At 48.0% G+C, this 22,317-nt stretch overlaps 1 protein-coding gene across 3 annotated transcripts in view; it reads right to left on the bottom strand.

Annotated features, from left to right (window-relative positions):
- Cdhr2 (cadherin related family member 2) overlaps positions 1–22,317 on the bottom strand; it is a 42,486-nt gene that overhangs the window by 17,459 nt on the left and 2,710 nt on the right. For all 3 annotated transcript variants that reach the window (XM_048792047.1, XM_048792048.1, XM_048792046.1), the window contains 9 exons: positions 10,615–10,676; positions 10,283–10,354; positions 5,757–5,896; positions 5,577–5,627; positions 3,172–3,261; positions 1,246–1,335; positions 482–607; positions 259–405; positions 91–166 (listed from right to left, as the gene is read on the bottom strand). In XM_048792047.1, the coding sequence (XP_048648004.1) occupies positions 91–166; positions 259–405; positions 482–607; positions 1,246–1,335; positions 3,172–3,261; positions 5,577–5,627; positions 5,757–5,896; positions 10,283–10,354; positions 10,615–10,666 (844 nt within the window). In that variant the 5' untranslated portion in view covers positions 10,667–10,676. The remainder of the gene's footprint in view (positions 1–90; positions 167–258; positions 406–481; positions 608–1,245; positions 1,336–3,171; positions 3,262–5,576; positions 5,628–5,756; positions 5,897–10,282; positions 10,355–10,614; positions 10,677–22,317) is intronic.

Below are 22,317 nucleotides of genomic sequence, written 5' to 3'. Positions count from 1 at the left end.
GGAGCAACTGTTTCCAGTGACCCTGGCAGAGCCCCCACCCCATGCCTTGCCCCAGCCCAGGCCAGCCCAGCAGGACACCCCGGTTCTCACTGGAGATGCTATAGGTCACACGGTCATTGACGCCTTTGTCTCCGTCCACAGCCTCCACCTGCAGCACCGAGGTCCCCTGGAAGGAGGCCTGGTCAGTGCCCTTGGCCCTTTCCTCTGCCTGCCGTCTCCTCCAGGGCCCTCCAGTCCCCTCCTGTCCCCGACACTTACCACGGCTGCATCCTCGGCCACCGAAGCCGAGTAAAACTCCCTGACAAACTGAGGGTCCAGGTCAGGCTGGTCCACCACCGTGATGGACAGGAAGACGGGAGAGGAGCACTGGGTGATAATGTCGTCGTGGAGTAGGCCGCCCAGGTCCTGTGGGGAGACGGGCTTTCTGTGAGCCAAGGCTGGGGGTCGCCCTGTCCCCGGCCCCCGCCTGCCGGCTACTCACGCAGGCTTTCAGCTGCAGCTGGTAGAAGGCGCTCTTGTTGTTGTAGCTGAGGCTGCCGTTGAGTATGATCGAGCCGTTGTCCAGGATTGTGAAGAGATGTTCACTGTCCAGAGTGGTAGGGATGACCTGGGGCGGGGGACATTCTGGTTGACCCTCAGGACAGCGGAACCCCCAGGAGCCGGCTCTGAGGGCTCTACCATTGACAAGTCCCGCGAACTTCACCAAGTCACACGATGCCTACTCCCAGTTTCTGCCTCTGGAAAGTGGAGTTGGACCAGACACTGCCTCCAAGGGTTGAAAAGAGGGTCCCACGAGACAACAGATGTCCAAGGGCGTAGTTGTTGCCAAGGAGTGGCATGATCCCTAGCAAATTTGCCTTCAAGTTTTCTTGCACATCCGGGTAGTCTGTGTGACCTTGGTCCAGACCCCAAATGTCTCTGAGCCCTGATTTCCCCTGAGAAGCCAGGAGTGTGTTGGCTATGGGGTGGAAAGACGTCAGCTGTACCAGGGACCCGACAGGGCCCTGTGCGGGAGGGTGGGAGGGAGGTACCAGGAAGCAGGGGGCTTCCTTTGGCAAATGGACAAAGTGGGGCTCCCCTGGCAGCTGGGTCAGGGGGGGTGAGAGGAAGCCAGGGGACCAGGGCCAGGCCAGAGCTGAGCTGTGACTCTGTGGATTAGCTGTGGATATGCTGCCCCCTGGTGGCCACAGAAGCAGTCAGGGCACCCGCGCTCCCCGGGGCCACACCTAGGACTGCCACACTCACCTTCTCTATGAAGTACTTCACCACGCCTGCTGGCCCAGTGTCCTTGTCCACCGCCAGCACCGAGAACACCACGGAGCCAACAGGCAGGGTCTGTAGGGAGGGACTTGTCACCTGTGGGCTCAAATCCTCTCTACCACTCTTGAGCTTCAGTTGCCTCAACTGTCCCCTGGGAAAATGTGACCGCGTCCTTCCCAAGTGGGCTGGGCCTTTGGAGGTATCCAGGGATGGTGTGGGCAGGACCTTACTCTCCTCCTTTCCCTAATAGCCTTGCCACCACCTGAACTGGCTTCTGACTTGTGCAGCCTGTCAGGACCCGGGTGAGGGAACGTTCTAGAACCCAGTCTGACTATACCACTTGCCTGCTCAAACACCCCGTGGGCTCTCTACAGCATACAGCCCTGAATTTCAAACGACACCCAGCAGAGCTGGAAGGTTCCTTCTTTTTTTACTTTTTCTATTGTGGTGCTGGGATGGAACCCAGGAGTTGCTTCAGCACTGAGCTACATTTCCAGCCCTTGCATTTTTTTATTTTGAGACAGGGTCTCTGAGGCTGGCCTTAAACTTGTGATCCTCCTGCCTCAACCTCTGGAAGGTTCTTTTGGGAGGCCTTTGCTCTGGACTGCTACTTCCACACAGCAGCCAAACACATCTTAAAAGCATGAATCAGACCATATCCCTCTTGTGCTTAAAACCCTCCAGGTGTTCCCCCATTATACCCAGAACATAGTCCAGACAGCTTCTGGGGCCCTCTGAGGTCAGGCTGCTGCCCCACTCTGTGATCTCACCCCTTTCTCACCCTCTACTCTCCAGCCACTCTAATCCAGCTCATTCCCACCGCAGGGCCTTTGCACTGCTGTTCCCCTGCCTGGAACATGCTCTCCCTGGAGCAACCTCCGACAGGCTCCTTCTGGCCTTCCCTGTCCACTCCACCAAAAGCAGCTCCCTTCCCAGTCACTTTCTTTCACTTGCCCTGTTTTGTGGTCTTCATATAACTCAGTCCCACTTTTATAGATTATCATCTGTGCCCTTCACTAGATCAGGAGCCCCTGCAGGTGACAACCAGGGAGGCGTCATTCACCCAGTAACTTTGGCCCCTAAAACAGCGCCTAGCAACATAGCACTCCATCAGAGCCTGTCCCATGACTGTCCAGACCTTGCCAGCCCGTGTCGGGCCTAGCACGCCTTCTCCCCCGCTCCACAGGTCTTTGCACCCAAGTGGTCAGGAACATTCCCAAGTGATGGTGTGGTTGCTACCCAACAGCCATCGGGGAACCTCTTCCCCACTCAGGTAGTTCAACCGGACTGTGCCCTTTTATTGAGGGAAGGCCCATGTGGCAGATTTAGCCAATCAGAGCATTCGTGAGTTTACATTAGTTCAAGGTTAACAATGACCCCAAGTGAGCCTGTGAAAGTCAGTTGTGGGTTTAGCCTGGAATCCCTGAGGAAGAGAGAGCTCTCCTGTTGAAGCTGCAAAGCTGCTAGGATGCTAATCTGGAGCTGCTGGGGGACATTTTCCTTGCCACTTTAATTTTGGAACTGCTTCCTATCCCTCATGATGAAGAGAGCAAGAGGAGAAGAGCCAAGAGGTGGAGAGAGACATCTGCTGAGGACAGTTTGAGTACCTGGATCTAGCCAAGGCTGAAGTCAGTGGTATCTCTAAATTTTTTGGATACATTAAAAAAAATCAACTCCCTTCCCTTCTGCTATAACTGAACGAATTCCAATCCAATCTAGTTGCTTGAAAAATGTTGCTCTAAGTATTGTTTGTGGGTTGCCTCTCCCTGGATTTGGTTAGGGTAGCTGTTCCTTCTGGGAGAGACTTTTCCTGATCCTGGTTACCACGGGCTGCCTCTGGTGCTTCCCACTCTGAGAAGCGCTTTAGGATATACCCTTCCCCATGCTCTGCCCCATTAAGAGAGATGTTACCTCGTTGATACTAGTGGAGAATCCGGTGTTCTGGAAAACAGGGGCATTGTCATTTCTGTCTTCCACAATCACGGGCATGTCTTTTTGCACCTGCAGGTAAGAAAGCCCAGGTGAGCCCAGAAAATATGGTTTAAAATGCCAGAAAAGGCCAGGCACAGTGGTGCATGCCTGTAATTGCAGGGACTCAAGAGGCTGAGGCAGGAGGGTCGCAAGTTCAAAGCCAGCCTCAGCAACTTAGCGAGGCCCTAAGCAACTCAGTGAGACCCTGTCTCTAAATAAAATATAAAAACAGGCTGGGGGCTGGGAACGTGGCTCAAGCGGTATCGCACTCGCCTGGCATGCGCGAGGCACTGGGTTCAATCCTCAGCACCACATAAAAATAAAATAAAGATATTGTGTCCACCTAAAACTAAAAAATAAATATTAAAAAAAAAACAGGCTAGGGATGTGGCTCCGTGGTCATGCACCTGTGGGTTCAATCTCTGGTACCAAAAAACATATAAATAAAATGCCGGGAAAAGTTGCAAAGATAGTACACAGAACCCTGATACCTTTCTTCTGGATCAACCCATCGTTTAGTTTCCCTTACTCTCCCTAGATTTTCTGAACCATTTGAAAGTGAAATTGCAGATATCTTTAGGTATTCTTTAAATTTAAAATGTGCCTGTCCTATAACAGGAACATGCAACTAAGCTTTGTTTGCCACAGTTGAAAGCTGTGAACAACCTGAGTGCCCATGAAAGGGGACTAACTAAAGCCCCATGACACATTCCCACACAGAAGACAGACATTACAAGAAACAGGGGAGCGCCCCATTTCTCCCCACGTGCTGCCCTGCACAGCCTTGGTACACCCCCGCAAGAAGTCCATCGCCAGGTGGAGCCCCTCAACACTGGACCAGAACTGTGAGCCCAAATAAACCTCTTTTCTTAAGAACTTTCAAACAAGGAAAAGAAAGAATGATTTATATTCACAAATGCAAAAAGAGCATCAAGCTCAACTACCAAGTAGACAAGGCGGCTTCAAGACAGTACATACAGCAGGGTCCCATCATGTGGGTTTCAGGAAATGCACCAACAGGGGCAGCCTTTCCTCCAAGGATATAGGGATGTACGCATGCACCCGGGAAGGGGAGGAAGCAACACAGTACCGTGGACATTTCAGTGGGGTTGGCCTCAGGGGGCTCTTTAAGGAGAATTTAGCTTTCTCTGCAAATTTTAAAATGTTTACATAGAGAATTTATTAACGAGAATTCAAGTGATCTTTTTAAGGGGTGGGTGCTATGGTTTGGATGTGGGTTTTCTCCCAAGGATTCCTGCGTTGGAGGCTTCGTCCACAGTGGGTCGATGTGGAGGTTGTGGAATCTTTCACAGAGTGGGAGGTCCCTGGGGTTGCCCCCCTTGGAAGGGATTACGATAATTTCCCTGTGGCTCCTGGGTAGTTCTCACAAGGGGATTGTTATAGAAGAGCAGGTCGGGCCATTCCCTAGGCTCCGCAGCTTCCTGTCTGGTGATATGATCTCTCCCTCTTGCATGTATGCCCATCACTGTGGAGCCATGTGCCATGAGGTCCTCGCCAGAGCCTGGTCGATGCCAGCACCATGCTCTTGAACCTCTGGAACTGTGAGCTAAACAAACCTCTTTATGCCAAGCCTCAGGCACTTTGTTATAGTCATGGGAAAATGGACTAATAAAATGTGGTTTAGGGAATACATCAGAGACCAATTCTCCACTTCCATACAAGAGACAGTAGCATATTTTAGAAATGTGAATGTAGATGCCAACACATTCAGACAAAGGAGCTGAGATCACCCACCTGCGTGGGTAGGGAGGTGTTTTGTTTTGGTTTTGGTACCAGGGATTGAACCTAGAATTTAACCACTGAGGCACATCCCCTGCCCCTTTTTCATATTTTGTTTAGAGGCAGGGTCTTGATGAGTTGCTTAGCGCCTCGCCATTGCTGAAGCTGGCTTTGAACTCACGATCCTCCTGCCTCAGCCTCCCAAGCTGCTGGGATTACAGGCATGTGCCACTGTGCCCAGCTATGAGAGGTGTTTGACACTTGATTTTTAATCAATATTACATTAATTAATGTCATACTTTCATGTAAACAAAATTTGATTATGTAATTGAGTTAATAACACATATCAACTCTGGTCATGATAAGAATAAACATTAAATTTGTTATTAACTAGGGTGCTCTACTTGCTTGAGGTGGACCACACAGTCTAGAGGGGGCACCTGGGGACTGGGGACAGAGCTCAGTTGGTAGAGTGCTTTCCTCACGTGCACAAGGCCCTGGGTTCAATCCCCAGCACCACAAAAAGAAAAAAAATAGAGTGGGCCCCTGGAACCCTGCTCTTCCCTCCCTGGGTCACTCTCCACCCCCTCCACCTTCCAACTCACTGTGTTGAGACCGTCGCTCACAGAGATGGTGACGCTGAAGACCGGGAGCGTCTGTGGTGGGCAGGGAGAAGGGACCCCGGGTGAGCTCAGCGTGGGTACATAGGCCAGTGCCTGCCACCTGGACACCACCTGAGAGAGGCCTCCCCCTCTCGGACCCTTCCCATGCTGCTGCCCTGTTACCTCAAAGTCCAGAGGGTAGGCCAGCCTCACTTCCCCCGTGTCTCTGGTGACATTGAAGAAGTAGGCATTGGGGCCACTGATCCCATAAATCAGATGGGCATTGTCCGTGTCTTCTGCTACCATCCAGAAGGCCACAGCACCTGGAGATGGAACGGGGCTGCCCAGGCTCTGTGCCCACCTCTTTCAGTACTAGTCTGGCAGAGCTGCCCATGAGGCTGGGCTGGGGGTCTGGCTGCTCTGCACACAGGCTCCACCTTAGTTCTGAGATGTCCCCAGTCCCCAGGATCCAGCCCTGTGGTCATGGACATCAGACGTGGTTGTTACTGAGCCCCCATTCAAAGGCCTCTCAAGAACTGCTTCTTGATTTCCTCTGGGGCAGTTTTTCTAAGTGCACGGGATGGGAAGAAGCAGGGCGGGTGTTACCCAGGTGCCTTCCTCTCCCATGGCCGAGCCTGTGGAGGTCACCGTGTTCCAGGTGCAGCAGCTGGGTGCATGCTAGGGTGGGGGCTGCTGATGACCCGGAGGTGCCTGGGCCTGGCCTCTTCTAAGCTCTCCCTTTATCTCGAGAGTTTCCCCGGAGCTTTTCAGGACACTGTTTCTGCTCCAGTTAACCAAAGCTGCATCTGCTGCTGGCCTCCCAAGAACCTGCCTCTCTCACTGCCTCCCTGGGCAGAGCAGGGGCTGGGAAGAGGGGAGCATGAAAACCCCGAGGTTGGAGACTCTTCAGCCTGAAAGGGACTTTTTGCAGATTCTTCAGACCGACCCCTGGTCCCCTCAGCCTCACCCAGTGGACTGTCGACCAAGTTCAGCCTCTGCTGGGGCACCCTCGGTGCCTGGAACTCATCTCCCCTCAGTCCTCCCCTCCTGTCACTGGACACCTGCTCTTAGCAAGGGCTTTTCCCATTTTATCAGCGTGTGTCCCCCTAGAGCTGCCATCCATGGGTCCTCAGAAGCCTCATCCATTGGCACAGGAGGCTTGGAGCCTGGGAACCACGGTACTTTCAGGGGCACACAGTGATACTTAATGTCTTTTAAAGTCAGAAGGAGCCGGGCACAAGGGGGCACCCCTGTAATCCCAGCAGCTCAGGAGGACACAAGGGGGTACCCCTGTAATCCTAGCAGTTCAGGAGGCTGAGGCAGGAGGATCGAGAGTTCAAAGCCAGCCTCAGCAACTTAGAGGGGCCCTGAGTAATTCAGCAAGACCCTGTCTCTAAATAAAATACAAAAAAGGGCTGGGGATGTGGCTCAGTGGTTAAGCACCTCTGGGCTCAATCCCTGGTACCAAAAAGAAAAAAAAAATCAGAAATAAAATATTATTTTTAATATAGTTTGCATATTTTTCCTTATGCCAATGCAACCATAAAATATAATTTGGAGGGGGGGACAGATGGAGAAAGATGGTTAATGGGTACAGGGGTACAGTTGGACAGAAGGAATAACTTCAAATGCCCTTTAGTAACTATGGTTGACAATAATTAATAACATATCTCAAAATAGCTAATAGAGAGGATTTTGAAAGTTCCCAACACAAAGAAATGACAAATGCAGGTGGCAGATATGCTAATTACACTAATCTGATCTTCACACAGTATATGTATTCATTGAAGTGCTGCGCTGTGCTCCATAAACATGCCCGATTTTATGTGTCGATTAAAAATTTATAACCAGGCACCGTAGTGCACTCCTGTAATCCAAGCCACTTGGGAGGCTGAGGCAGGAGGATCATAAGTTCAAGGCCACTCTGGGCAATTTAGTGAGACCCTGTCTCAAAATTAAAAAAATAGAAAAAGAGCTGGAGATGTACCTCAGTGGTAGCTCACCTGCTTAGCATGCTCAAGCTCCTGGGATTGGTCTCCAGTGCCACCAAAAAATAAACAAATGTTTCTATGTATGTATAATTTGAATATATTGTTCTGAAGGGTCCCATGAAAGCAAAACTGCTCATGACAGCTTCATGCCCCCTGTGGTCCGGCGCCCATCCGAGCATCTCACAGAACCACCAGCCCCTCAGGGATGGCCGGGGTCACATGCCCTGGAGTCTGCTGTTCTCTGGTTAAACAGTCTCCACATCTCCAGCTTGGAAGGTCCGTCAGTCTTTCCCCACCATGGCTCCCTCCCCGGGAGGACCTTCAAGACAGTGTTGCTAAAAAAATTTGTTCTCAGGAAAGGAAAGGAAAGGACCCCTTGGCCGAGCGTGGTGGTGCGGCCTATGATCCCAGTGACTCCAGAGGCCAAAGCAGGAGGATCACAGGTTTGAAGCCAGCCTGAGCAACTTAGCAAGACCCTGTCTCAAAATTAAATAAAAGCGGTTGGTGATATAACCATGTTAGAGCACTTGCCTAACGTACGTGGGGCCCTGGGTTCAATCCCCAGGACTCCCCTCCCCAAAAGTGGAAAAGAACCCTTGCACCCATTGTTGGGAATGTAAATTAGTATAGCCACCATGGAAAACAATAAAGAGGTCCCTCAAAACAGTGAAAGTAGAACTACCAAACCACCCAGCTATCCCGCTGCTGGGTGTACAGCTGGAGGAAATGAAGTCAGACACTTGCACCCCAATGTGCACAATAGTTAAGATGCGGAATCATCCTAGCTGCCCAACCACAGATGAATGGATAAAGAAAATATGAGAAATATACACAGTGGAATATTATTCAGCCTTAAAGAAGAAAATAATTTGTCATTTGCAAAGAAATGGATGGAACTGGAGGGCACTGTGTTAAGTGAAATAAGCCAGACTCAGAAAGACAAGTATCTCACAAGCCAGGGGACAACAGCAGCAAGTGCTGTCAAGTGCTGTCCTCTCCTCCCTGACTCCCAAACCTTCAGTAAAGACTGTGACATGCAGTGGGAGATGCAGTCTGGGTCCAAGCCTGGAGAAAGCAAAGTGGGAAGGAGCAACAGCCTCCAGAGCAGGCAGGAGCTGGCTGCAGGGGACTAGGGACTGACCAGAGGGCGGGAGACAGGAGCAAGAGGAAAGCCACAACCCTCAAAAGCACATACACAGGCAGAGCCTGGGATACCAGGGCAGAGACTCATGTTGACTTATTAGACATTAGAGGGCTGCCCAGAATTATGGGGATCTTGAGAGCATGTGCATTACACATATTTGTGACATTTGTTTGGAAACGTGTATGTGTGTTTGTTTATTTTTCTCTTACACCAAACAGTTATGAAAATATATGTAAATATCATTAATATGTATACAATATTTCTCTGTTCTACAAAGAACTTTCAGAGATATCTCAGATGGTCTCCGCCCGGTCCTCCAAGGAAGGGTGTGCCATCCCAGAATGTGATGTAACTATCGCCTCCCTCATCCTGGGCCTTAAACTTTTGCCAGTATGACCCATAAGATACTAACTGTCCCAGCAATCATATCCAAATGGATAAGGCCTTTGTGGCTGCAAAGTCCATCCTCATCCTTTTGTCCTGTACTTAGACACAAGTTTCTGAATCCCAGGGCTGACTGTGGCTTTCACTATCTTTGATGTAGTCTCTTGCTTCATCTGGTAACTTCTGATATTTTTAGATCTCAATTCTGACACTATGACAAAGACTGTTAATTTTTCCCCCTCCCCCCTCTAATACCCATTCCCCAGGAGCCAGGGACAAGCCCTCTTGGCCCCTGCTCCTGCCACTGGCTGGAATGGGGTATTGCATGAGCCATCTCTACCACATTGGGGGGAGGCCACCCCCAGGGAAGGCAGAGCATTGAGGCAGAAGAGGGAGACAGGACGAAGGAGTGGCCTCCTTAACAGCTCTGGCTGGCCAAGGGAGAAGACAATAAGCCCCCACCTTGATGTACATCCGGGTCCCAATGAATGCCCTCAACTATTGTGTCAGCCTCCCTGGTCCACATCCTGCCTTCTGGGAATTTGGTCCAGTTCCCCTGGCTTCTTACAAAATGATGTTTCTCAACTCTTATTCCTTCCTATTTCACTGCCACAACCTTCTCCATATCCATGGATCATTAGTTATGATTCTTCTACTTCTTTTTTTTTTTTAAGATGGGGTCTCACTATGTTCCCCAAGCTGTTCTCAAACTCCTGGGCTCAAATGATCCTCTCACCTCAGCCTCCTGAGTAGCTGGGACTGCAACCACCACCACGCCACCTTTATTAATCTTTTCACTAACTTGCTATTTCATATAAATACATATATTTTGAAAGCAAACTTTAGATCACTGACATAAATGGAACCCCCCCCCCTTGCCATAGAGAGAGTGTAACTCTACAAAGAAAGCAAACTGATTGACTTCCAGCACAACATGTCTAGGTAAGTCCCTGAGCCTGAAGTCATCTCCTTGGAGTAATCAGAAAGATTGAAAGAGATAGGAAATGGAAATGAGTTTTGTTTATCTGGCATTATGTGAGGGTCCCTGGAGGAGCAGATCACACCCAAGGGGACACTGTTCTCCACTCAAAAGCTGCAGAGAAAACAAACTTCTAAAATCAAACAAACTCCCTCCGGGTCGCCTGCACCCCTAGGGCTTTGGTGGGTAAAGGCTTGGGACCGTTACTCACCCAATGGCAAGTCCTCAGGCAGTTGCACAAGCGTCATGTTGTCTCCAAACTTTGGGGGCAAGTTGGCTGCCACTGGAGGGACACAGAGCACTGGGTCACCTGGACACCCCTGAAGATCCTGACCCCCCCACCCTGTCCTATGGCCAACCTCCAGCCCAACTCATCCAGAGAGGGCTGGCTTCCTCCCCAGGCTCCCCGGGCAGCCAGCCACGCACAGTGCCAGCCAACGGGACCTGGGGGTTCGCTAATGAGGGACAGCCCCTCTACTGTGACAGGTCCTGCTGAAGGGCCCCAGCTTATTGCTGTTCTTGTTGGAGAGAGGAGACACCCACCAGATACCGTCAGGGCAGAAAGCAGGAAACAGGGCAGCCAAGGCCGGGCCATCACGAGGGACCTAGGAGGAAAGGTGTCAGGGAACGGCATCTCAACCCAGGCCTCCCTCCCTCCCTCCCTCCAGCAAAGCCCATCTGCCTGGCTCTGACCCTGAGCCCACCCACCACCTTCACTCAGTGGATCTCCTTCAGGGCCCTCTCACCCTCTGTCTACTTTCCAGATGCTCCAGGTTGGGGGTGAGCACAGGGAGAGCCAGACAGCCAGGGCACAATAGCTGATCTTGACCCCAGAGCTCAGCACCCACTCTATCCCAGACCTTGCTCCAAGCATCTGAGGTGGAAAATTACATTATTCTTTGGCAGTTAAGAACTTAAGGCTGAGGGAAGAAGGGTTAGCCTGAGGGCACACAGAGAGTCAATGATAAGACCATGCGCTGAACACACACAGGCCTTTTGGATGGTACAATGCACACCTTAACCACTATGCTACCCTGCCTGTTTGTTCACATTAATAGCATCCTTCAAACTCAGGGGCTTTGATTGTTCAAGACCATCAGCGACATTATGGGTAGGCAGGGTCCTTTGTCCCACTTGCTGATTCATTTAATAGCTGCCTTGTCAGCTTTTCTCAGTGTGTTCCATGGAAGCCAGACCTGTAAGATTCTTTGCAGTAGAAGGATTCCCACCAAGTCACATCATTTTGGTAAAGGGTGTATATGCACTCCTCTTATTGATTGACAGCTACACAAGCACCCTTGGAAAACTCAATCTTCTTAGTCATCTGAAATTACAAGCTGTCCTTCAACCAGGAAAAGGAGAACATTGTTTTCCTGTTATTCAGAGATCTAAAACTCCAAGTCTCCTTCATGCCAAAGGACAAAGTGGCTTATTACACTAAAGAAGGAGCGAGCAGGACAGGATCCTTAAATGTTTTGTTTTCTGTAAAAAAAAAAATTTTTTGAGCCAGCTGTGATGGTACACACCTAGAATCCCGGCGTCTCAGGAGGCTGAGGCAGGAGGATCTTGAGTTCAAAGCCAGCCTCAGCAACTAAACAAGGCCCTAAGCAATTCAGCAAGACCCTGTCTCTAAATAAATATCAAAAGGGTCTGGGGGGTGCTGAGGTTGTGGCTCAGTGGTAGAGCACTTGCCTAGCATGTGTGAGGCACCACATATAAACAAACAAGTAAATAAATGTCCATCAATAACTAATAAGAATGTTTAAAAAAAAAAAAAAAAGGTCTGAGGATGTGGCTCAGTGCTTAAGTGACCTGGATTCAATTTCAATTCCCAGTATAAAAAAAAAAAAAAGAGAGAGAGACTTTTTATATGCTGCTGCTCTGTAATTATTCTATCAGATAGCACCTTAGCCTGTATATTGTGCTAAGTGAATGAATTAACTTTTCCAAATATGAATTAAATCAAAGCTTTAAAGCAAATAAAAGAACAGTTGTGCCAAGCACACCTCACCTGATCCTGGGCACCTCCCCATCCACTCTCCCTCCTGCCCAGTGCTTCTGCACTCAGTACCATTCAAGAGGGAGGCCAGTGGGAGAGGAGAGGGATATAGAGGGGCTTCCAGAGTTAAAACCTTGACCAAGGGAACCTTGACCTTGAAACACCAGAACTCCTCTCCTTCAAGCCACCTAACCCTCCTCCTGAGTTTCCACCTCAAAGATCCACCCATTTGTCAAAGTCACTCTTAACGCCCCCTTTTCCAGACTGCACACATGTGTGAGTCCCTCTCCATTCCGCTCCAATCTGTCTGCACCTCCCTCCGACCCAGTAGCCCCCTTCCCCTCTCCCTAGCTCAGTGTTACCAAGCTTCCTGGAAGGCTCCCTCCCCCAACCTCTCTAATCCTCCATTCGGCTGGAGTAACCCTTCTTCACCCAATCCCATGACTTCCCTCCCTTGCTCAAACCATCAATGGCTCCCCATTGCCAGAGTCCAAAGTCCATAAAAGGGCTTTCCAAAGACCCTCTGTGACCTGACCGTGATGTCCCTCTCCAGATTCATCTCTAGCCAGTCCCTGATTCTCTCCTCCACACCACTCTGCTTTTTCCTCACCGCTGGCCCTTTGTCCACGAAGTTCTCTTTTTCTGGAATGTCCTTCCCTGCCTTGCTGCCTGATACGCTCCTGTTCATGTTAAAATCCTCGTTCCAGGGTCTCCTTCTGTCCAGATATCCCACCAATGTGCCCATGGGTGGAACCTATTTCTCCTTCAATCCTTTCTGAAATCTCCATCATTTCTGAAATAGTGGATCCCTGTCACCCCAGTGGGCTGACATGGAACACCTGGGAGTGGACCAGAGAGTACGACTAAGTATGTGGACAAGAAACCCTGGGTGAAAATCCAGTGTAATCTTGGGCAAGTAATTTTACTCCTCTGGCCCTCAGTTTCCTCAACTGTAAAATGGGAAGTAGAATGCCGTCTATACCATGGGATTTATGGTGAGGCTCTAGCAACGCCTAGCTCACAGAGAGTATATATTACATGTTAACAACTACCATTATGGGAAAAGAAAGGTCCACCTCTCATCCTGCTCATTTTGGGGTCTCATTCCTGGTCCCTCTTTTCCCCAAATTCTGCCGTGGCCAGCTTTGGTCATTTCACAGACTCCCTCTCAGTGTCCCCTAGACACTCAGACTTGGTTCTATCGGACCTTCTACATCCTAGGTTGCTCCGTCTGCCACAAAGCCCAGAAAGAGGCTTCTTCTTACTTTTAATTCACATTTATCATGTCTGATTAGAAACATTTGGGAATTACGAGGACTGGTAATTTTAAATATCTGCTGATATTTCCCAAGTGCCTACTATGTGCTGAGTACCCTGATTGATAATTCATTCGCTTAATAAATATCTATGGGTCTCCATGATCCACTGTGCTCCAGCCCTTGTTCCCAGAGCTGGAGATACAACTGAGAGCAAAACAATCTGGGTGCTGCCCTCACTGAGCACATGACTTAAGGGACAAGCAGACTCTAAACAAGTAAATAAAGCAACAAATAATAGTCAGCTGCATTAGTGCTATGAAGGAAGAGACGTTATTACAAGAGTATAAAGAGAAACTATTTTGGTGGTATAGAAGACAAAAATAGGTTACAACTGTTTTTTTTTAATCTCTCCATGCAAAGGATGGGCACTATGTCCACTCCCCTGAATCCGGTGTATTAATCATGCTTTAAAAAAGTGTTCTGTGTTTTATAAAGCTTTGACATCTTTGGGGCCTTGCTGTCTGGGGAAAGGCCATCCCTCCAGGGCAAGCTAATTCCTAGAGATGGTAAACAACTTGCCTTCAGAGATGCCATTCATATATAAACCAACCAACCCAAAGCCCACATTCCCAACCACTCCCTTTATCTAGGTCCCACACACCCAATCAATATTTCCCCACCCCAGGGCCAAGTACTGGACAACTCAGGGACTGTAACCTACTGTAACCCAGAGCTCATTGAGAAACCAGCCAGTCCTAATCCTGTTCAGCTGCTTAACTGCTCCTTCCCACCTTCCTTCCCATGAATACACCATAAAGACTCTGACTCAGGCTTCCTCCTCCCTCTTTCTGCCTCCTGACCTACTCTGGGCTTTCCCTGTGTAGTCCTGTATGGTACAGCATGTCCCCTCTACTTGGGACTTTGAGTATTCAAATTTTCAAATTTCCTTTCAATACCATCAGCTCCTCTGTGTTGTTACTCAGTGACCTCTGTAAATTTAACATCCTGTGGGTACAATGAACATATCTGGCAAAATTCTGTGACTGACTGATAGAACATGGCTCCAGAGATGCTTTCTGGGCCCAGGCCACAGATACTGACAGCTTCCCCTTTCTATCTCTTGGAATACTCACCCTTGGAACTCAGCAGCCATGCTTCAAGGAATCCCAAGCAGGCCCCTGAAGGGGTTCATGTGGAAAGGAACCAAGGCCCTGGCCCAGTCAAGCTTTGATTTGATAGTCAAAACCTACTTGCCATTCATGTGAGAAAACCACCCTGAAATGAATCCTCTACCTCCAGATGAACCATCCATGCTGAGCCTTGCCCAAATTGTAGATTTCTAAAGATAATAAATGATGGCAGAAATTATTTGCCAGTAAGTCTGGGGTAGTTTTTTCATGCAGCAGTTGATAATAGGAATAGATAGGATGGGGTCTCTGAGGAGGCAAAGTTTCAGCAGAGATCTGAAGAATAAGAAGAGAAACTCGTGAGTGGAGAAGGAAGCCTCCTATTATGCATGGATGATTCTATGTTGAGCTTCACCTCCCTCTTGAGACCCCACTAAAATGATGTAAGGAAGCTGGAAAGAACTAATGAGAGACTAACAATTTACCAAGCTAATGATAATCGAGAAGGGTATACACACAGGAAGCAGACCCCAAGCCCCAGGTAGGCTAAAAGATTGAAGGTTCTAGAACCTTCTGAAAGCAGAGATGTGAGATGGCCTGAGAGAAGGCAAACTGGTTGGAAGTTTCTAAGAGAAGCAATTAGACATCCAGATACCATTTCCCCACATGCAATGAGGTGGCTACCCCACCCAACCCTCTGCACCAGAGGAAGTTGAATCAGAGAGCTCTGGACTTGGGAACACTAGCATAGAGGAGATGAGAATACCATAACAAATGGATTAAGTGAAAGACTGCACACTAAATGGTGCCCTTCTTAACCCCCTTCCCCCACTTAATTCCAAGAGAATTGGCTGCCAGATGATACAACACCAATAACCAGAAATAAAAAGTTAAGAAAATGGATCTGTCTAAAACAAAAACAAAAACACAACAACAAAAAACCCCACAGATTCTGGAATGTGTGTAGTGGGGTGTCCTTCATTGGATCATTTAAGGAGAAGCCTCCAGGAGACAAGTCCCACCCAAAACTCAGGGCTATCAATCAGTTTTTAAAGCATTAATCTCTGCCTCTTCTTCCTCCATAGCTGGAAATTAAACCCAGGGACTCACATGCTAAACAAGTGCCCTACCACTAGCTACATGCCCAGGTCTAGAGCCTCATTTTTTATGAACACACAGATAGGAATCATTAGAAATTGAAGGTAAGGTGGAGAAAATTTGCCAAATTTTCAGGAATTCTGCATGCTGGTTAATATCATGTAGATAGCTCAAGATCAGCCACAGTGGAAGTATTTACACTAGAGAAATTGGGCAAACACAGGGATTGGGGATGTGGCTCCATGGTCAATGATAGAGCACTTGTTTGTATGTATGAGGCCCTGGGCTTGAGCCTCAGCACAAAAAAAAAAAAAAAAAAAGAAAAAGAGAAATGTAAGATGGTGTAAACACAACAATGAAGTTTTTTTCTCTCCCCCATGAACCTGCACACCAATGGATAGACACTGAGAAATCCAAACCAACTCAAAAGCCTTTCAGAAGGAACAAGACAATGGAAGAAACTGAAGAAAATCATAATTAGAATTCTCAGAGCCATAAGAGAAAATACTAGATTCATTAACATGAATAGGGAAGATAATATAGATATTTTTAAATACAAAGAACAAAAAGAGTTCTTATAAATCAAGATTTCTCAACCTTAGCACTATTGACATTTTAGGTCAGTTGATTCTTTGTTGTGGAGGCTGCACTATGCATTGTAAGATGTAAGAACTCTAGCTTCTACCTACTAAAGGCCATTAGCAACTCCCAAGTTAGGATAGTCAAAAATGGTAGATTCTAGGGGCTAAATTCATCCTTCATCGAGAACCAGTGTTACCAAAAAAAAAAAAAAAATTATGGTACTGAGCTCAAGACCCCACATATGCTAAGCAAGCACTCCACCACTAAAATACATGCCAAGCTCTTCAATTTTAACTTTGTGAGAGGATATCACAAGGATCAAACTTGTGATCCTTCTGCCTCCATCCTCCTGCCTTGATATCCCAAGAAGCTAGAATTACAGGTGTGTGCCACCATGCCTGTAATAATAACAGGAATAAAAATTTTAATAGATAGATAAAAATATAAAGTTGAAAATGTAAAATATGTGAAAAAAAATTAGAGGACCCAGTGGGTCCTATGTCAGGTTAACTGAAGTTCTTGAAAGAGAAGTCAGAAAATGGAATCTATCAGAGAAGTATAAAAATAGTTTCTCATAAATGAATAACAAATTTCCAGATTGAAAGGCTTCCCAACAAAATTCGGGGGGCTATAACAAAGGATTTTCCGAATACTAGGGATCAAAAGATCATGAAATGTGAAAAGAAAATACAAGTTATAGAATCAGAAGGCCATGGAACTTTTCAAGAACAATCCTAGGAAGTAAAAGACAATGGAACAATAAGCAGTTAATAAGTTAATTAGTGGTGTCTTCATCAAGAGGTGAAATCTGGGGCTGGGGATGTGGCTCAAGCGGTAGCGCGCTCGCCTGCCATGCGTGCGGCCTGGGTTCGATCCTCAGCACTTTGTCTGCCGAAAATTAAAAAAATAAATATTTGAAAAAAAAAAAAAAGAGGTGAAATCTGGGCTGGGGTTGTGGCTCAATGGTATAGTGCTTGCCTTATACATGTGAGGCACTGGGTTTGATCCCCCTGCCCCCAGCACCACATTAAAAAAGAAAAAAAAAAAAAAACAACAACAAAGAGGTGAAATCTAATCCCATGCTCTTGAATCTGAACTGGCCTTCATGACTTGCTTTACCAACAGAGTGTGGCAGAAGTACATTCTGGAACTTCAGAAGAAGGCTTTCAACTTACACCTAGGCCTCATGAGACATTTGCTCTTGGAACTCCAAGGTGCCTTATGAGAAGTCCAACTATTCTACTATCAGGAAGCCATGTTATAAGGAAGCTCAAGCTAACCACATTGAGAGACCTAAAGAGAGCAGGATACTCAGCAACACCCACTGCTCTGGCCCTCAGCCTTTCACAAAATCCTTTCTAAAGTCCCAGACACTATGGAGCAGAATTAAGCAATTCCTTATATGCCCTATCCAAATTCATGACCTAGAGAATCATAAAATATACTAACAAATCATTGTTTAAGTAACTAAGTTTGGTGGTATTTTGTTATGTAGAAGTAAATAACCAGAATGCTATGCCTGCAAAATGCTGAAGACAAATTACTTTTCAACCTAGAATTTTATACCTACCAAAACTATCAATTTCATGTGCAAGCAAAATAAAAACATTCTTAGACACACAAAGTCCAAATGTTTATCTCTTATACATTTTTTCCCCTGGGGAAGCTAGTCAGGAACATAATCCATTATATTTATCAAGGGAGTAAGTTAGAAAAAGGAAAGGAAGGAATCCAGGAAATAGAGGATGCCAACACAGAAAGTGGAGAAAGGGAGCTGAGAGAGCAATGGGTCTCCAGAGGACTGTCTCTAAGAAAATGGAAACAGGGTTGATTGTTTCAACATTTTAGGGGAGATTTACACCTCGGCTAGAGTGAAGAGGGATCCTATACAGGAAACTAAGCAGAAACAGCAAAGGAGGTGGGTGGGAAATCTTTTCTGGAAAGAGCACAGGAACATAATACACTGAGGGGTTGGATGTGAATGTTTCCATAGTCAGTGGGCTGTAAACTTATTGTGAGCATAAGGGGAGTGCACTGAGGTATAAAAGAATAAAATCCTCCAGCTGGACCTGTAGCTCAGTGGTGAAGTGCTTGCACACATGAGGCCCTTGGGTTCAATTTTTAGTACCTTAAAGAAAATAATAATAATGAGGAGAGAGAGGGAGGGGGGTGGAGTGAAGAGTGGGGAGAGAGTAAAATCCTCAACTTTCACTTTAGGAAAGAAACAGAAAATGTCTAAAGTGGAAAAAAAATTCAGAAATGACCATATAAACATATTTAGAAACATGCTGACAAATAGAAGAAACAGCTAAAAAAACTAAAGCAGAGAGTGGTTTAAGTTCAATACCCACATGGCTTTGATAGATGAGCATTGTTATGTGGATGAGGGGTATTCCAGATATCATGGACACTGTAAGAGATGACCTTGGGTCAGGTAAGAACCCAGTGTGTTCCAGGAATTGAAAGAGGGTCTGTGTGGCTGGAACACAGGGAGAAGGGGAGAAGGGTGAAAGGGGAGGGAGGGGGAGTAGGCAAGTGCTATAGTTGGGATCTAGAGTGTCCACAAAGGCCCAGGAGTTAAAGGCTTGGTCCTAGCCCGTGGCACTGTTGAGAGGTAGTGGAATCTTTTAATGTCTAAGGAGCAGGAGGTCCTAGGTCATTGACAAGGTGCCTCTGAAGGAGATAATGGGCCTTCAAAAGAGGTTATGGAACTTCGGTATCTTCTCCTCCTTTTCCCCCACCACTTCCCAGCCATGAGGGAACAGCTTTGCTCCACCCCTCAAGTGCTCCTTCCACAATGTGCTGCTGACCTGCCACAGGCCCAAAAGCAACAGGGCCAACTGATCATGGGCTGAAATCTCCAAATTATGGGCCAAAATAAACCTTTTCTCTTTTTATGTTGATTATCTCAGGTATATGTTATAGTAATGGAAAGTTGACTGGCAAAGCAGGGGCCAGATCATGCAAGGGCCCACGAGCACAATAAAGATGGCTTTTTATTCTAAGAAAAATTGAATAAGACTTTAGAGTCTTAAGCAGGGATTTTGAGGAGCAGGCATTTTGCTCTTCTAAAAGACCTTTCTAGCTTTTGTGTGTTGGCAAACTGAACTGTGGCAGTAGAGTTGGAGAGAAGAGGCAAACGTAAAGCTATAGTTTGGAAGCAGAATGTTTAGAATTCACAGAATTTTTTCACAGCAACCCGTTACAGATGAGGAAACTGAGGCACTAAGTGATGTGCTGAGGATCTCACCATTGGAAGGGAGTAGGATTCACTCCCAGTTTCTCAAGCCCAAGACCCTGTTCTGTGCTTGACACAGAGGGAAGGGTATAGCCCTGGCCTTTCCCTTGGACCCAACAGGAAAGAAAAAAAAAAAGCACAGTTCAATGTGGACCCCGAACCTCCAAATGTTTATCCTTTTGGAACCAGTCATCCAACTAACCTAAAACAAGGAAGCTCTTTTTTCAGAATGTTGTCCATCCAAGTGAAGATTCCAACCCTGGCCAGTTGGAAGTCACCTAAACATGGCGCACAGGGAATGGGTAAAGAAGAGGAGACCAAGCACTGGGTGGAATGTTTGGCAGCCATTAAACACTCTGATGATGAGCAATAATAGCTGCCACATAATGAACACCAACTGTGTGCCAGACACTGAGATGGGCACTATTTAAGAGCCACAAAAACCTTTTAAGGTAGGTACTATTATACCCACTTTACAGAAGGGAAAACTAAAGTTCAGAGAAATAAAGATCCCTCTGGGTAGCACACTGCCCTTCTCCGAGCCTGTTTCCTCCTCTGTACAACAGGAATGGAAACCCTAGGAAGTGATGAGGGTGAGCAGGGTGTAGGGATGATCCGAAGGAAAGCTCCTTGTCAATGTCATGGGGCAACTTTTCATAAACGTACTCATTTGATCATAACACATGCTCAGTTGTTTTGGGAAATGCAGACGAACCCAGCCGCTCAGGAGGAATTAATAATCATCCACGGTCCTCACAATCCTTGGCAGTGCTGAGCCATGCTCAGCCCTCAGTGAGATGGTGAGAATGCTGTGCATACACCATGCTGTCAGAGTGTGGGTGTGATGGAGTTAGGGACAAGGGCAGTGACTGGGATGCTGCTGGAGCTGGTTCTGGAGGGGTTGACAGGGATAAGGCAGTGTTCACATGGCGGAAGGGATGGCAGTGGGGATGGAAGTGACAATGGTGCACTGCTAATGTGTATGATGGTTAGGAGGGAGATCCAGGTGGAGCTGGTAGAGGTGGTGATTTCAGGGTAGAAATGTTGGTGGACTGGAAATGGAGGTACAGATAGAGTTCTTGGAGGCAATAGTTGTGGGATGGAGATGATGGTGGTGGGTGGAGACGCAGCTGAGCATAAGTGATGGGGTACACTGCTGATGTCCACCCTGTGAGGAAAACTCAGGGGCTTTCATGCTGGGTGGACATGTCAGGACCTGGCATCCCTGAGGGGCTGTAATCGTCCACTTAATCTCTCATCTCTTCTGTTCTCTCCTCTCTCCTCCTTCAGAAGTGAGTCAACAGTTGCAAAAACAGTCATTAGGTGCACAGCCAGCAGGAGTAAAAGGTATATTTATCTCCATTACAAAGTCCATCTCAGTCCCTCTCCCAAGACGGGAGATTACTGTCCTCAAGATCACTCTACCCAGTCCTCAAGAAAAAATGGAGCTGACAAGAAGGGCCAGGTGCTGTGAATGGCACTTTGTACCCATTATCACTGAGCATACGAGGTGGGGGAGAGACAGGGACCAGTCAGTAATGGGGGTCAGATCCAAAGCCAGGTAATCTGTGCTCTCTGTTCTGGCCTTCTGGTGTTTCCTTCCTGACCTGCCAAGATCCCCCCCCCAGGTAGGTGAGGTTGAGGGAGATCAGCCTGAACCAGGACCCTCATTCCCCACCATCCCTGAGGCCTCCCCTCACAGCGCCCTTCCTCTGTACTTCCTCTTGCTGTTCAATTTGTCCCATTCCCGTCCCTCTCTCATGGTGAGGGGGAGGTCAACAAGTCTACTGTCCTTACTCAACAAGGATGGGACCCTTCATCTGCATAAGCACATACAAAGTCTCCCTGCATCTGGTCCTCAACACCCCCTGGAAGGAAGAGGAGGCTCCTCAGCACCCCCAACCCCCATTTCCCATGGGGACCCAGAGTCTCAGGGAAGCAAAGGCTCCTGCCCCACAGAGGCCGCCAGCCAGAGGGGGAGCTGGGATGGCACCCTCCTGACTTCTGGCCTAGAGAGCTCTTTCCTGTCCTCTTGTCTCTCCTCCCTCCGGATCAGCTGGGTAGGCCCTGGGTTTCATTCCGTCTTGCTTCCTCTTTGTCACACGTCACAGCAACTTTTCATAAACATACTCATTTGATCGTAATGAGGCCAAAGTTCAACATCATTCCCGGCATTTGGTTACTTAAGGAAAAAAATGTCCTGTGTGAGCCGGGGAAGGCACCAGGGCAGGCTGCCCTCTCTGAGAGCCTTCCCATCCGGCTGGGCTCACTTGCTTCCAAACTCAGACTCCCCCACGGCTTCCCCTGGCCGCAGGACACCCTTCCTGCCCTTCCCCCGGCAGGCTAAGTCCTCACAGGGTCCGGGTCTCAGTGTCCATACCAGCCATTCTCTCCCCTCCTGTGGTCCAAGGACACGGAAAGCCCCAGTTCTTGGTTCACACCCTGCATTTTCTCTCCTTCCTGCATTTGCATCTGTCCTCCCCTCTGCCCAAAAGTCCTTCCCATGCCTTTGGCACGTGTGCAAATTCTCCCATCTTTTAAGGCCTAGGTCAGGGGTGGAGCCATGTTCCAGCAATTGGTATTTCCCCCTCTGGGCCCGTAATTTTTGGTACTCCAGCAAGGTACCAATGAAAAGAAAGTGGGTGGACTTGCCCATGGGCAACTTTCTCTGGGTACCCCCCTTCTCCCAGCAGGCGCAGCCTCAGGCCAAGCTTGGTTCTGAAGCAAGGCACAGTCCAGTTCCAGCTCCAGCCATCGCCATGCACAACTGTATGCGGTCTCCTTTCTTTCGGTTTGTTTCACTAAGAGTTGGAGACTCTACATTCTGAAAAGTCTGCTTCCTTGCCCCCAAGCTCTGGTCCCACTCTTATTCTTTCCCACTCTTTTCTTTTTTCCTTCCAGGCAGGGGGGCAGGGGGTAGGGCGGAGGTGGGAGGCCGGCGGG

This window comes from Marmota marmota, unplaced genomic scaffold (assembly GCF_001458135.2).
Source record: "Marmota marmota marmota unplaced genomic scaffold, marMar, whole genome shotgun sequence".
In the NCBI taxonomy this organism is placed as follows: domain Eukaryota; kingdom Metazoa; phylum Chordata; class Mammalia; order Rodentia; family Sciuridae; genus Marmota; species Marmota marmota.
The sequence above is the reverse complement of the archived record's forward strand: the minus strand, read 5'-3'. Positions and strand labels throughout refer to the sequence as shown.